At 38.0% G+C, this 15,969-nt stretch overlaps 1 protein-coding gene across 2 annotated transcripts in view; it reads left to right on the top strand.

Moving 5' to 3' along the window:
• The first annotated feature begins 4,495 nt into the window (after positions 1-4,495).
• The window catches only part of LOC140171815 (phosphatidylinositol 3,4,5-trisphosphate 3-phosphatase and dual-specificity protein phosphatase PTEN-like), a 39,893-nt gene continuing 28,419 nt past the window's right edge, over positions 4,496-15,969 (top strand). For both annotated transcript variants that reach the window (XM_072195146.1, XM_072195145.1), the window contains exon 1: positions 4,496-4,931. In XM_072195146.1, coding sequence (XP_072051247.1) covers positions 4,811-4,931 — 121 coding nt within the window. In that variant the 5' untranslated portion in view covers positions 4,496-4,810. The remainder of the gene's footprint in view (positions 4,932-15,969) is intronic.

Genomic DNA, 15,969 nt, shown 5'->3' with positions numbered 1-15,969 from the left:
CCGTCCAGTATGGTTTTTGATTTTTTTTCGATGTGATAAAGTTAGTTGAACAAGATGTTTTTGTTCGATGAAATTTCTTTGTCTCGGGGAAACACAATGTTTATAATCTAGTCTGATTAAGTTTTAAACTATATAAGTTTTAGTTTTTGCAGCTTGAATAATTTTGGTGGACATCGAATGGCTTACCATAATTCTCATTCCTGCGACTCACAACAGGCGGCATAGGAAGCGCGACCGTGACGTACGAGGCTGGCGAAGATTCAGGGCTGACAGCCCCATTCAAAATACACTGTTAGCAATTACAAATGGAAAATTAACATACTTGCAGTGGGGTACTTTGCAGAACCCCGACGGTTTAAGAGTAAGATAATTTTGCTTTGACACCACATAACAAATTTAGAATTGTTTGTGAAGATTTCATGATTATGTGTTAATCCAATGGCGACCTCAAAATTGGCGATATCGCTTCCTATGCCGCCTGACTCACAAGAAAACGAAAAATACCCCCTCTACCATGTCTACTTGATGCATTTCATTCAAATGAAGTGGTGGCAGTGTCGGAGCTGCAAATGGATATGCTCAGCAAGCCAAGCACCCCCATGTTCCAATTGTTTGAGCCTCAAACTCTGAACTCTTGTCGAAAAAAATAAATGATTTTTTTTTTAGCTCCAAAGCCTATAATTTGGCCAAAACTAAGAAAGCAAATAAGAAAATAACAAAAATATTTGCAAATCTCCAAAAATCGATGAGGGATGGGACGAAAATATCAGTATTTATTTTACTTGGCCACGGTGATTTCCGGGGCACAGTGACATCGCCCCGATATATTCATAGTAGAAATCGCCATGGTAGGTTAAATCCACAGCCACCCATGACCATTTTATTCGGACCTTATGAGATGCATATTATTAGCGAAGTGACCTGACTAAGGCTACTGACATAGACGGGGTAATTGATTTCTCGCTCTGTGAGCAAGCTTGTATACGACATTGCGGTCAATGGTTATACTCTCTCCACTTGAGTGAGTGCCGCTATAGCCTACTGCGCGCTGTAGTCCATAGGCCCTACAAGACCAACGCAATATAAAATTGAGAGTCTTGGTCAAATTTTGAGTTCAAAGCGCACGGCCAATTTTCAAAGCGCACGCTAACGACTATAATATCTGTTCAACACGTAGTTCAAGTGTCATATCAAAACGTTAGGGTACCCTAAGTGCCATTGACCATTTTCTTATTTCATTCCATTACAACCATCCATTGACATCAACAAAAATCAGACATTTTTTCAAAACATTTGTATTACTAAAATCATAACTTTGAAATTATTAGTCCTATATCATGCTTCTTTACACCAAAACAAACATGAGAATATCCTGCAATTTATGATCGTATCGACAATAATGTAGATGATATTGTTTACTCGCAAATAATTTTATTCACCTTCACCTATGCATTAATATTGCTTCATTCTCTGCCTGCAATCCGCGTTTTTCAGCTTTTTCACTGCTTTTCTATGTATTTTGACCATTTGTCTCAAAGCCTTTCAACATCATGACACCATTTGTATACCTGCTTCCTGGTATCCAATTGGAGCTTGGGATGTTTCCAAGCTTATCATCTAAGAAAGAATCTGATTTGCCAAGTATCTCACTCGCAAACAGCGGAAAAACTAAAAAACTAGTATTGAACTTTTAATACAGCAACCCCCAAATCACCTCTGCGTGAACCAGATACCACTGGTCTTTCCGCACTCTGTACACAATACGTGCAGTGAGGCGGTTGGTATAGTGAGGTTTCAAAAGGTTAAGACTGGTAACATGAGCCTGCACAGAACGATATGCACAGATCTCGTTTGACCTTCTGATCCCTATAAAGAGTGTTGGAAATAAGTAATAAGTCGCAGTTTGTAAAGGGTCTATCACAGCCAAAACGTTTTGATATGATGAGACCACATCTGGTTTCTTGAGAAAAATCCATTAACGGGAGATATTCATCATTTTCTAACTCAGTATCCGAAGATTTTCGTCTGACATCAAAATCGTGCATAGCAATTCACGTGTATCGATCCCGTGTATTCATTTTAATGTCACTGCTGCACCAAATAATTATTAGCCAGGCGATGTCGGTGTGCGGGGGTGATTTGCTCATCCGGACAATCATAAAAATCATTGAAATTCAGATTTTGGTACATATGCTAACATAACTTGATAGTGGTTAAGCCGAAAGCCGTGTATTTAACATGTTTAAGACAAAATAAGACATTTGTAATATAGGCCAAGGCCTACTGACAGTATATAAATAGCTACGTGTATTTGAATGGGGCTTCAACTTCGTCAATCGCGCGCTGTTTTCTTTTTTGCCAAATCTTTCATTTCAAAAAACTACCACATGACAATTACTTATCCTTCACTTTTAAGCAATTTATAAACAATTTTAATTTTGTACACTTCGTTGGGATCACTGTAGGGGCTGTTCAATAATTATGTGTAGGACATACCCCGACGGTGGCATGATTCTCAAAATGATCTGCCAAGTGCTCCCTCCCTTTGGCCGTGCCAAAACTCTTTGCCCCCCCCTTTTGACGTGCCAAAAATCCTCTGCCCCCCCTTTTTTTAGACATGCCAAAAAATCTTTGCCCCCCCCCTTACACACTAAGATTTTGAGGAACTTCTCGAATTTAAAATCTTTAATATTGTCTTATATGCGAGCGCAGCAAGAAACTTGATTAGCATATTTTAACGTGTTCCGAATGTTTTCCTAATATAGCTACACCTTTTAAGGCGTAATATAGAACGGTGCCCAAAATATAAACCTGCCAAAAATCGCATGTCCCCATTCCACCTGCCAAAATGCTTGCCCCCCTTTTTTTTTTGCCTGCCAAAAATTCTCCCATGATTCACCACCCCGAGGGCACATATAACTATTGCACCACCCTCAGTGAAAGCCTCCTGAATCAGTGGGTATACACCTATCCGACTTCGCCATTACTGCGGTGTCCCTGATGTAAAACTGCGGTGTCCTGCGGTCGGGGGGTTCCATCCATTATTTATTGTGTGCTATACAGAATTGTACCCGGGAATTGTACACAACAGTGATATTCAATACACAATCATGAGTATTGAATTACGAATTAAATCTCCCGCTCTGGTACATCCGTGTTGCCGTCAATAGAGGGCCAAATACAGTAAATGCTTCTCGGATTGGTGTATAGGCCTGTTTAAATCCCGGGTTTAAATCATTAAATGTAGGCCTACGTCTGGTTGTTGAGGATCTGTGCTTTTTTTTTGGTTGAGGGCCTAGGCCTATAGGCCTACTACTACCGGTACCTACTACTACTACTAGGATCGGGATGTACACACTCATAGAAATAGTTCGTTGGCATTACTCAGTAAGTTGATGTAAGTCGTTGCGTCAACTTTCCGAGTCAATGCCAACGCGTACAATTTTGAGTAACGCTGACTCGATATCATTAATATGTTGGCCGCACTCATTTGCACCTCCTTTATTGAGTTGTTACAACTCAGAAAATAAAACTAGGTTAGCATAATTTTATAGAGGTGTGCTAGGCTATAGTATACAATTTAATACAAAAGTTTGCACTGATTACAAAAATAAATATTTGAATACTGCTAATTGTGCAGAAAATGATCCAATTACGTGAATTAAGTAACAAAGTACCAAATTGGAATAACTCAAAACAAAAAGTACCAGTAACTTAATATGAACGAGTTACATCAACTTACCGTGACTTGAATTCAGAAGTTGGTATTACTTAAAAAGTTGACGCAACGACTCGCGACTTACATCAACTTTTTAAGTAGGCATAATGCCAACAAAGTTGATTAATTGACGGAACTTTTTGTGATTTTTCGGCATTTTTTAAGTTCGGATAACTAAAACGAATTTTGTTTTGGCAACTTTTACACTATTTTTGAGTTGTCCAAACTTATTCCTTTTGAATTGCGCCAACAAGGCGAACAAGTCATTTCTACATGTAGGCCTATGAGTGCAGGGATGTGAGATTTTTTTTTTTTTTTTTTTTTTTTTTTGATTTTGAAAGAAAAAAAAATCATCACTTTCCACAATCCGCATACAATTTTCCCCATAAATTGTCAATCAATCAATCAACCGATCATTCATTCATCATTCAATCAATCTTTCAATCAATCAAAATCAACTCGAAAACTTTAACCTCTCCACAGGTCATTTAACAAGTCACGTGACGTAAATATTGGCGGAACAATAAGTCATACATCAAACTTTAGTGAATCGGTTGCCATAAACTTCCTTTTTTATTGAAATGATATTTTACAACCATGCACAACTAAAAGTGGCCTCCAGAATAACAATTCTGATATGTAGAAAATATTGAGACATGTATGAACATTTATACGCACATTTTTAATGGAGAAATATGTGAAAGGTTACCGGACTATTTTTATTTGCGCTTGGGTATCTGCTAACTAATTCGGTTTCTAAAAGACGCCATTTTCTAGTAAATCACTTCTTGGCAAAGTTTACATGTGGTTGAATGGGAAATTGAATTGTTGGAAAAGTTCCCGAAATTAATTAATGGGTGCTTGAAGTGTCATCATATATATACACCATGCTTGAGATAAAGTGTTTAAACTGGGGGTGAAGCTTTCTACAAGTGCCATCGTTGTTGTAATACGCAGAGAGAGAGCTGGTGAAATACTGTGGCAGCGAATTGGCCGTCAAACTCCAGCGAAGTTGTAGCGATCAATTGACTTCCGCCTATTGATTGAGTACACAGAGCGTCATTGTTTACAAATTTACAAGCGACTTTTTGCATGTCTTCAGGTAAAACGGCTGGTGCCAAACCGAACAAAAATATGGCATCGAGGTTACGAGGCATGGTTAGCAAGAAGAAGAGGCGGTTCACGGATGGAACATTTGACCTAGATCTTAGTTGTATCCTTTTGAATATCATTAATTTTTGTAAATATCATCATGTACATTGTAATTCATTGTAACAGTATTACTACAGTAATGTAATAAGCTTACTCAATCATGTCAATCAAGTTCAACTTTGTAGTAACTACAAATTTCGAACGTTTGAGGACTTGTTCTCAAGTTAAAGCCATGTTATAAACATTTTCCATAAAAATAGATTAGTACCAGTAGTATTTCTTTTCCATAAAATGTTAGCTTTTACTGTCAGATTTTTTATGACCTAATTTTGAGTCGGACAACTGACATGACTGAGCCTGAGGTAAATAAATTAAAAAAACCCTGAAATTTCCTTGCTCGAGAACTCTAGCTTCGAATTTGCACACGATAGTTACGCATTTGATGCTAGAGTGCGTTGCTATTGTTTTTCGGTCGGACAGCGTTGCAATTTTTTACACCGGAGGTTACTTATTCTGCAATTGATGTTGAAATTTGGATGAAAGTTATTTTGATGAGTCAACAGTATTTTTGCAATATTTGCCTAGTTTGGACAGTCTAAAATTTTGCTGAAGTGTAATTTTAGCAACATTTTTGATGCAGTCGCCTGTCGTGATTGGTTGTGTTTACTTCTGAACTTCCATTGCTTTTACACGGTGTTATGCTTCAGCGAATCCGACTAGATTTTGAATACAATCAATGGTGTCTAGCCTAGAATGTGAAGCTATTGGTGAGCAAATTCTTGGCTAGACTTCTCGAGCAAAGATTTCCTACCAGCGCTGCAGCGACCGAGTTGATGTTATGTGTATTACATCCCAAGCCAAGACTTGTGTACTATACGGAAACACATTTTTGTGCACATAATTTTAGGCCTATAACAAAATGTATAGCTATCGTTTCTACCCTATGATGTATAAAAAGTTATCAAACTCAAAGTGTCCGCAAAAAACTGGTCATCGCAAGCATCTTTTGATACAGAAAACTAAGGATATTCATGCCTGAACAGGCCGAAAACCTTGCCTCAATCGTAAAATCCAGCCGATGCATGTCATAAACAATTTGTTAAATGCATTGTGTAAATTTCAGTGATTATGTCCATGTATTGTTATGTAAAATGCGGCTGGGAAAGCAGTTGTCAAGCTGAATTTATACTCGATCGCTGGATCACCACGTGAAATCACCTCTCGAAAACCTCTGCGAGGTTGTTAAGCATCAAGCACGCTGACTGGCTTAGCAATTGTCAAAGTAGTTTTGTAAACCAATCAGGTTAGATGTACTTTGCTGGCGGGGTCCCAAAAGGCCATCGCGTTCATTGATTAGCTTACGATATCGATGAATGGATTTTGAAACCAGTCACAAATCGGGTTATATGGCACCCGACGCCGCCCGTCAGAAATTTTGCACACCTCCACATGTGACGTCACGCCCCGGTGCCATGAGGCTTCGCTTTTCTGCAATTTAAGCGAGCGAGTAGTATAAAGTCAGCTTCTCACCTGTGATTTCTGAAGCGCATCTGACATTTCTTTGTGAAATTTGTAGGGCTGTCGACTCGCCTGCAAGCTTTTGGCTTGGCAACATGCGGGAAAAAGTCAATCCCGATGTCGACACGTTGTCGACAAAGACAGCAAATCATATAAAACCAAATTGACCAATGGTCCCTCCATGTTACCATGTCCCTCCAAATTGACCAATGGTCAGCCTGCCTCCATGTTACCAGTGCATCACATCCTCCATCCGGCATAACCATCCCCTGTGTTATCGCCAGCCCAGTGCAACTATATGTCTACAACTATTCATTCTTTCCAAGAACAATTGGTGTGTGGAACAATCTCCCCGAATCAGCTGTGTGTGCACCCTCCATCTGTGCTTTCAAGCCCATAGCACTGAGTTCAATCAGTGCTATGTCGCCACCGGCCAGCCTGAAGACACTTTAAACCAGCCAGCCCACTTTTTACTTGCACCTTCTGATGTACAGCACCAAATTTATGTTTTTAGCACCGCACCGACTGTGAGGTCCAAACAACCCACTTCCAGTTTAGCTCAACAAGCTGTTAATATAGGAAGCCACCCACTGAAGACAGAAAGTCCCGACTGCCAAAACACTGTGATCATCACAATAGTAAAAACAAAGTATGAAAAATTAAAAACTCTGAAAAAGTAGGAATTACCATTGAATACGAGCTATGCTTGCTTAAAACATTAAATGCGCTCTCGAATAAGGGCAGTTTGGAAAAGATGGTCGGGAAGATGGTGCAGTATTCTATTTTGGTTCTCTTATTAAACTTTTGCAACTTAGCCATCGCAATCATTGTGTGATGCTGCCATGCTCGAGCATACATGTACTGCTACATGCATGGTAAGCATTTTTTTCCTTCTTGCTTGTCGACAATTTGACAGTATTGTCGACTGTCAGGAAAATGTGCCTTGTCGACAAAGGCCTTGTCGACGACAACCCTAGAAATTTGCAATTCTCGGCAAAGGGATTCCATGACATTGACAATATATAAGTTATTCTGCAGGATCGGTAATCTATATAAATAAAAGGAAGGTTGCCCATCTTGTGCGCGAGTGTTCTCCGAATTGCCTCGACTTTCGGCTTTGATTTAGTGGTATATTGATCGGGTACATATTGCCATTTTTCCATCGGACATTCGTTTTTGCAATTCCATCGGACATTCGTTTTGCAAAAATGATGGTAACTAAGAGAATAACATAAAAAACTGTTGTGTTGCTATGCAAAATCGCTCGCTGTGGCATTGTGGGTAATAAGGACAGTGTGAACCGCGTAATAATATTTCCATTAAAAAACCATACGCAGGCTATCTAGATGCACAACAGCGCATAATTTAATAATGATCTTCAAGCTAAGCAGAAGAAACTAAAAAAGAAAATGTACAGAAGAGACAGATTTAGATAAATAAAAATGTACCTTTTCAATGATTCTTCCTGTTCAGTAATTCTTCCTGTTTGAGTGAACGCTCCCATTTACTCATCTAGCGGGGACCCGCGCGTAAATAAATCTATCGGGAAATCACACGCTAAGCGGGAAATATGAAAAATGGGCACAAAATAACTACCGTATCTTACTATAAATAGGCTAATGTTGTATATCTATGTATCTATCTATCTATACATCTAAACGCTATGAGAGGACGTAATAAATACGGGAAAAAGATGTGTGTTGTATAACAACATGAAGCGGTACTATAAAGAAAAATTAAATTAAAATGAGGACAAAAGGGTACACAAGTAATTAGGCCAACGGGTTAAAGTAACTAAATGAAACGGGAACGAAACAAAGAAGGAAAGAAACTAATCAGGAAATGTAAGAAAAAAAGAAGCTAAAATAATGAAAACAGATTTAAGTAAAAAACATGGAAATGGGAAATCACAAGCAGCAAATAAAAAAAGATGCTAAAAGGGAAATGTATAAGAAAGAACAGATTTAGAAAATAATGGGAACGGGTTAAATAAATAAATAACATGGAAACGGAAAATCACAAGCTAAGCAGAAGAAACTAAAAAAGAAAATGTACAGAAGAGACAGATTTAGATAAATAAATATGTACCTTTTCAATGATTCTTCCTGTTCAGTAATTCTTCCTGTTTGAGTGAACGCTCCCATTTACTCATCTAGCGGGGACCCGCGCTTCCAAAAAAGGTATCCCGCTAGTAATTAATATTTGTTTTATTTTGTGAGTAGTGCAAGTTGAAGTTAGTGAGTTTGTGATTTCGTAAGTTATGTACAAGAGTGTTCTCAGGAAGCTGTGAGTGACAGACCGTCCTCGCAGAATATTGACTGTATAAACGAAGTTTGGCGATAGCTGGACACATCACACATGAAATGTGATGTGTCCAGACTGTATAAACGAGTTTTGTGATTAGCTAGACACATCATACATGTACATGAAGTGTGATGTGTCCAGACTGGATGTTGCCAATGCATGTCACTCCTTCGGTTGTGCTACTGCACGGGCCTTTGATCATGTGATGTGTTTGTATCATCATGCACGCCGTGTACATACTGTGATGTGAGCATTGTGTACGCGTTCGACTATTATTTCCATCATGTAATAATTGTGAATTTTGACCAAACTAAAAACAAAAAACAAAAAATTGCGGATTTAGAGAGTCCCTTGACCTAGAGTGAGGTACTGCAATCATTTGTGGTTGATTTTTAAAAAATTGGAAAAAAGATACAAAAAAATTACAAGTTTGTATCCAAATGGGACCGATTTGTAACTTGTGTTCATTGCATAGTCTATTGAAGATATAAAAATGCATTAGTTTTGTACACCAGTCTAGTTATCTATAGACCACTTGACGTCATTGTTTATCAACAACGGCGAGGGATTGGTCTGTCGATATACCCGAACGAACCGCTTCACTGTTCAATGGCTTTCTTGTACTATATGAAATGTGGTGGGAGATTTAAAATACACATGCCCTGAGCAGACTACGATTCGCACGCACACTGCAGGGCAAAGAACAATGGAAAGTACCATAATGCGTGCGCATACTGCCAGGCAATGACGTCACATGTCAAGTGGTCTATATCTTAGATAGATTTTGAAGTGAACACAAGTTACAAATGGGTCCCATTTGGATACAAACTTGTAATTTTTTTGTATCTTTTTTCCCAATTTTTCTTTTTTTTTTTTTAATGCTGGTAGCACTTGATGTTAGGTCCAGGGACTCTCCAAATCCGTAAAAAAAAAAAAAAAAAAAAAAAAAAAAAAAAAAATATATATATATTTTTTTTTAAAGATTTGTTAAAAATGTCAAAAACGCAATTGGAGCCAAAATACGCAAATTGCGGCGCAAATAACGCAATTGCGTATTCTTAGCAGCCCTATATTAAAGTCTTGATTTTTGCAGGGCATGTTAGTTTAATAAAGTACTAGTGGGTACCCGCGCTTCGCGCGGCCCCCGCTAGATGAGTAAACGGGAGCGGTTAGTAAACGGGAGCGGTTAGCATAAACGATGGAAATGGTAATCATGGCAATTAGTATCGATTTAACAGCTCAATTATTACGTGGTCAGTGATGTGGTAACATTTGTTGCCTCCATTTTGCAAAAGATTTCCTTTACATGTAGGCCAATTCCACCGTTACGGACGTTACAGATACATGCAACTTGCAGCTACATGTAGGGCTAGGAATGTTTCAGGCTAGTCGATATTAAGATGTCCTGCAAAATGTCTGTGCCAGCACTGCTAAAGACCACTGTTGGTAACACACGCTTTAGAAAGGGTGGGTTTGAGAGGTCCACAAAATGCTTAAGACAGGGTTCGAGGTTTGAGTACGGTTTCACTGCCAAATGTGTGAAAAAAATATTTAGGTGTGAAGAATACTTCTAAAAATGAGCATATATAGTATTTCTAAGGTAAAAATGTCTGAATTTTCAATTTTTCTAACTTAGAATACTGTATCTTAAGTCGCTTTTTGGGTTAAACACGGATTTATGGCCATTTTTTACTGAAAATGACCAGTTTTAAGAGAAAAAAAAATTCACCATTAATTTTGAATCCCTAATATTTTCTACTATATAGATAAATGTTGTCTTTCTCTGTTATTTTGTATTACCTGATGGTTTATTTGTTCAAATAAAACTGTTTTTAATTGATTTCATTGCTTACTTTGTATACCATACCCGGATAAAGTTGAACTTGAAAGTGAAAAAACAAAGCCCAAAAAAGGCCATTTTCGAGAGATTTGTATCTTAGTTTCGCCATAAAATTTGATCTAAAGGGGTTAGAGACCTCATTAATCCCTCATTTTAATGATATTTCAATTTGCCACACACTGGTAATAATTTTAACTTCCTTCAAAAAAGAAAAATTGAAGAAAATTGCAAAAATGTTACCCCTACCCCTAAGCGTGAAAAAAATATGGCAAATTGTAAAATAAATTATTTCGGAAAAACTTATGGAGGTACAGCTCTGAAAAGTTGATCGATTGTGCACTCTACCAATCCCCACAATCGATTAGATTTGGGGAATGATGCCATGTATACTTTTTTCAAAATAATTTTTTTTACGACTCAGATTTTGCCCCATTTTGATGTTCACGCCATTTTTCTGATGTATCAACCCCTTAAACCCAAAGGTCACACCCATAAAAGTTATTCCAGGAAGAGCAGTCAATGCCTTTCATGTTGTGCCCTCAAATATGTAATTATAAAGGGATGATCTGATGATAATACGCCCACCGATGATGAAGAATCTTTCACACCGGGAGATGCAATGTAGTATGGGCAAAGCATGGTTGCTTCTGGTATCCAGCTAAAGTCATTTCCCCAACTGATGTACCTGAACATCTGAGAAGTTCTATCCTGAGAAAACTGAAACAGAATCAAGTAATAGTCAAGTGGTATGGTGAAGAGACCTTTAGTTCTGTACCAGCTCATCACATCAACCACTTATCAGAAAATAAAGTTGATGCAGCCGGTGCCGCTAGATCACACAATATTCAGTTGCGCTATCAACAAGCCATAATTCTGATGTCAGGGGTGAATAAAGTGCTATGCTTCAGTATAAACATTTTAAGATTGTGTAAAGGTAACCAGTTATACATTAACACTTTAAGAACATCATTTCTTTATGAGTTAAGACATCAATAGATATATTGTCTTGACACCAAACCTGACCGCTATATGTTTACTAAATATATAGGAATACAGGGGCCTCAGTACCAACATCATTTCATTTTCATACATGATAACAGTGTTTAGGCAGTCTTTATAGTTTGTTTAACATATTTATAGATTCAAAACAACTTTAACTGAAGTAATAATGCTCTGTAACTTTTTTTAAATACAGTTGTGTTCCAAGTAGACTCCCAGGATTGGTTAACATTTTCATATTATTCTTCAGTAAAAACAACATGCGCTTAGAATTTGTTACATATCTTTAAAATGGTGATACCCTGTGTATTAAAAAGTTCAGAAATGGACTCAGCACAAAATTCTAGTCCAGAAAACATGTATAATGTTATGATAACATGAACTTCATTTTTCCCCCATTTTGGCAGTAAAACCGTACTCAAACCTCGAACCCTGTCTTAAAAGGGTGGGTTTGAAAAATTTCTGGTTAAAATGTATGTCCAAATATAAAGGGTGGTCACTGATAAAAAGGTGGGTTTAGAAGTCAACAATTGCAAGCTTACTTTAATTTCCGACTGAATGACACTAAATGCAACACAAAAAAATTCTCTTTGGATGCAAATCTGCACCCCCTGGACCACCATAACCACTTTAATATAGATAAGTAACTACGCTTAGAAAGGGTGGGTTTCGGAGTTTTGGTATATAGGGTATAAAATAAAAAGGGTGGGTTTGTATCACCACTGCCAACTATGAAGACTGAAGTCCCTCACATCCATGCTCAATTCAAGATTGACCCTGTCCATGTTTTAAATAATCTTCTTGTAGGAACTCGACAAAAACTGATACCGTAACCACTCGGGTATAAGCCCACCCCCCCTAGATGGGCAATTTCACTTCAAAAATGGGGGTGGGCTTAAAGGAGGGGCTAGTAGTTGAATTTAAAAATAACAGTCAATGCATTTTAAGGCGCGCGAGTGCGATCACCCGCATAGAGCCCACCTTAAATCACTTTACTGAGTGCGATTAATAGCGCACCTTGTCACCTCAAGGAGTTTCCAAAGCAAGTTGCAGCGGTTCCCTGAAAGTGATTTGCATAAAATAAATCGACGTCACAGCCTTTACAAAGGTGACGACCGAAACAATATCTTTTCTACTCGCTGATTGGCCGTTTTCGACAATTTAATATGGCCATGCGTTTTGAGTTGGGCCGGTAATGCGTTACATGTTTTCGCGAGATGAAAATTGCATGTTTTTCGTTTAGATATGAATATCTTTCACATATTATACCCAACATATATAAAAGTGTACATTTTCTGGCTGCAAATGAACCAAGGAATCCAAAAATGCACTTTAAAATGACACAAGGTGTAACACTAAGGAGTTATGAAACTGAAAATACCAAATAAAAAAAAAAAAAAAATGTAAAATTTGACAAATTAAAAAAAAAAGTTAGCTTCACCCCACCTATTTAAAAGTTCCATATTTGAATTCCTCTCAGTCAGAGCTTTAAATACATATATAACATCATAGGGTTCAATCAAATTAAAATGATTTTGCGCCAGCCTCTTTCAAGGCATATTTTCCCATTGACTTCAATGTGTAACCCGAACGGAAAATAAAATATGCAAAATCGCTTCTCAAAGCAAATTAAATTACCTGGAATATGATTGTATGGTGTTATAGTATGCAGTTTAAAGTGAATTGTAAAAATGTGAAAAAAGAAATGGACCTCTTGCATCATATGACCCCTGTGGGTCATTTTTATTAAATTTGCTCCTCCTGATCCTCCTCCTCCTGATCCTCCTCCACCCCGCACATTATGCTAATTAGATGCAAATTATTCAGATGTTACTAACTTTTTACAACTTTTTTAAAGTTTACTGTATTGGTCTCATCACAAGCTTTAATTTGACACCAAATTTAACTACATAGACTGCATATTAACTGAGAAAATTAAAAAGATGAACCCTAAAATGCCGCGCGCATGTAACATCTCCACCTATTTACTGGCCCAACTCAAAACGCATGGCCATATGTAAATTAGCTGACCTTTCTTGTGAGGTCACGCTACCGAAATATGATAACGTGCTGTTCATGTCGCAACAAAGACGTGACATGCCATTGACCACCGTAGTAAATGAGGTAATGTTTATGCATTCAACTGAACTGTATAATTATTTAGAAGCTGAACAAGGCTGATTTAATATTTTGACATGACCTACACACGTGTGATCTGTCAGCGGTGAGTGTAGCGCTATGATAAAATTGTACCGAGATTTGCCGATAGAAATGTCAGTTTATACTAGTTACTCATCATGGCGGACAAAAAGAACAAATGGGTTCAGTATAAGACATGGAAAACCTACAAGCTTAATGATGTAATGGGGTTTGAAAAAACCGAGGCAGACGGGACGATATTCGTGTCGAAAGTTTGGTGTTTGAGTTGTTTGAGTAAGCCCATCCCACGAACAAACTACCCCCATTCACGCTGTACGAAGTTAGAAAAAAAGGAGCCAGTTAGCACGCCAGGCACCACTAAGCATGCAAAGTGCATAGCATCGGACTTTTGGTGATCCCGTTATCTTTTTTACCGTGTCAGACAGGAGCGCTGCTCATTAAATATTCATGAACCCAACACGTCACAAACACATGGTCTTATTCGGCCGATCAGAATTGTTGCAATTAACCCGACATGGTTTTATGAATGAATTTTTGACCTTACTGGGCTCAGACATATGCATATTCATGTATTTTGTAATATTCAAGATGGCTGCTGGGTCCTGGCAAAGATGGAATGAAAATCAATGGTTCCGTTCGGAAAATATTGCTGTTTGAAAATTGACTTTTTTCTGGCGTCAATCGAGCAAAAATTTCGATGACTGAAGATACTCAAATTTCATTTATCTGTAATTTTGGTTATAATTTTTTGTTGGACATGGTATATTTTTTCTCACTTTGCTGGAAGCTTATTTCAAGTGGTCATGGTGGATTTTACTGCGGAGGCTCAGGATCCAGTTTTTTAATGGAGACAGACAATATGCACGAGGTGTTTCTTACCAAATGTTACAAAAATTTCACCGATCCTACGCACACGATTCATCAGTTCTGTGCATGTGATGTCATGCAGTGGGTGCGTGGGGCAGTGCTAGGAAATTTGCATAATTTTAACTTGGTATGATGTTTGATTGCCCACCTATACATTGTAGTCCCACATTCAACACCAATGCTTCTTATCTGAATATCAAGTGCAATAATTCAAATAGCCCACCTAAACTTCTTACCGAGTGCAAATGATAGCACACCTAAAATCCTTACCGAGTGCAATTAACAGCACACCTGTAGCTCGCCTGACTATTTCCAGGAGTGCGATTTGTAGCACACCTGCTTTTTTCAAAATTCATTGACTGAAATAAGAAAAATCTTCCCCATTTATATATATATCAGTAATTTCTATCATCTTTTTCAATTTTTTAAAAATATTTGTTCTTAAATGTGAAAGAAAAGCATTGATGATTTAAAAACTTAGCTAAAATGACTACTGGGCTTATACCCGAGTGCACCCTTGTTTCTCGAATGGTTTGAGAAATAGGGGGTGGGCTTATAGCTGAAGGTGGGCTTATACCCGAGTGGTTACAGTAATAGAAGAAGGTTCCAGCTACCTTCATCCCCGGTCTACGCCAAGCTGGCACAACTTAAAAGTCAAGGCAATTTCTACAAACTTTTTACGTCTCACAGGAAATGCCATTTCATAAGACTTACATCTTGACAATCCTTTTTGGATGGTACAATATTTGCTTGCTTGCTAGAAGATAGCCTTGGGTAATGAGAAAGGACTAACAGTCACTAACTGATGATTCCAGTCTCTGAACTGTTCCATTGAATGATCATGTTGATGATGAATGATGATCAAATGTTTTGCCAAACCCATTGACATTGTAAATGTAGGAAATTAGGTGTCCAGAATGCGAGAACACAAAACATTCCGCAATTTGCATTAGCGAACATGCGTGGAGAGTAGGCCTGGCATTTTCGGGTAATTTTGTGTCCGGTACCCGGCGCATTTTTGGGGCGGGTAACCGGGTACCCGAAATTGCAAAAAAAAAAAATTTGAAATTTGAATTTCAAAATTGAATTTGAATGCATTTTGATATCATTAATAGAGTATGACATGAAAACAAAGTATCAATTTTCATATTAAAAACACAAAACATTGTGCAAATTTTTTTTTTAGATCAACCGTGAATGATCCTAGCATTTAGGTCTAGGTCCAGGGACACTACAAACCCCCCAAAAAAAAAACTTGACATTTTTTTTTTTTTTTTTAAATTTTGGGCACCGGGCAGGGTATTTCCTGCCCGGTAATGTAATCTCGGCGGGTACATGCGAGCCCGCCCAAAATGCCAGCCTTAGTGGAAAGGTAAACCCACTGCTTGGAGTTTGGTCAAACGTGTTCGGC

The sequence above is a fragment of the Amphiura filiformis genome, chromosome 15 (assembly GCF_039555335.1).
Source record: "Amphiura filiformis chromosome 15, Afil_fr2py, whole genome shotgun sequence".
Classification (NCBI taxonomy): Eukaryota; Metazoa; Echinodermata; class Ophiuroidea; order Amphilepidida; family Amphiuridae; genus Amphiura; species Amphiura filiformis.
Note: the sequence above shows the minus strand (reverse complement) of the source record. Positions and strands in the feature narration are given on the sequence as shown.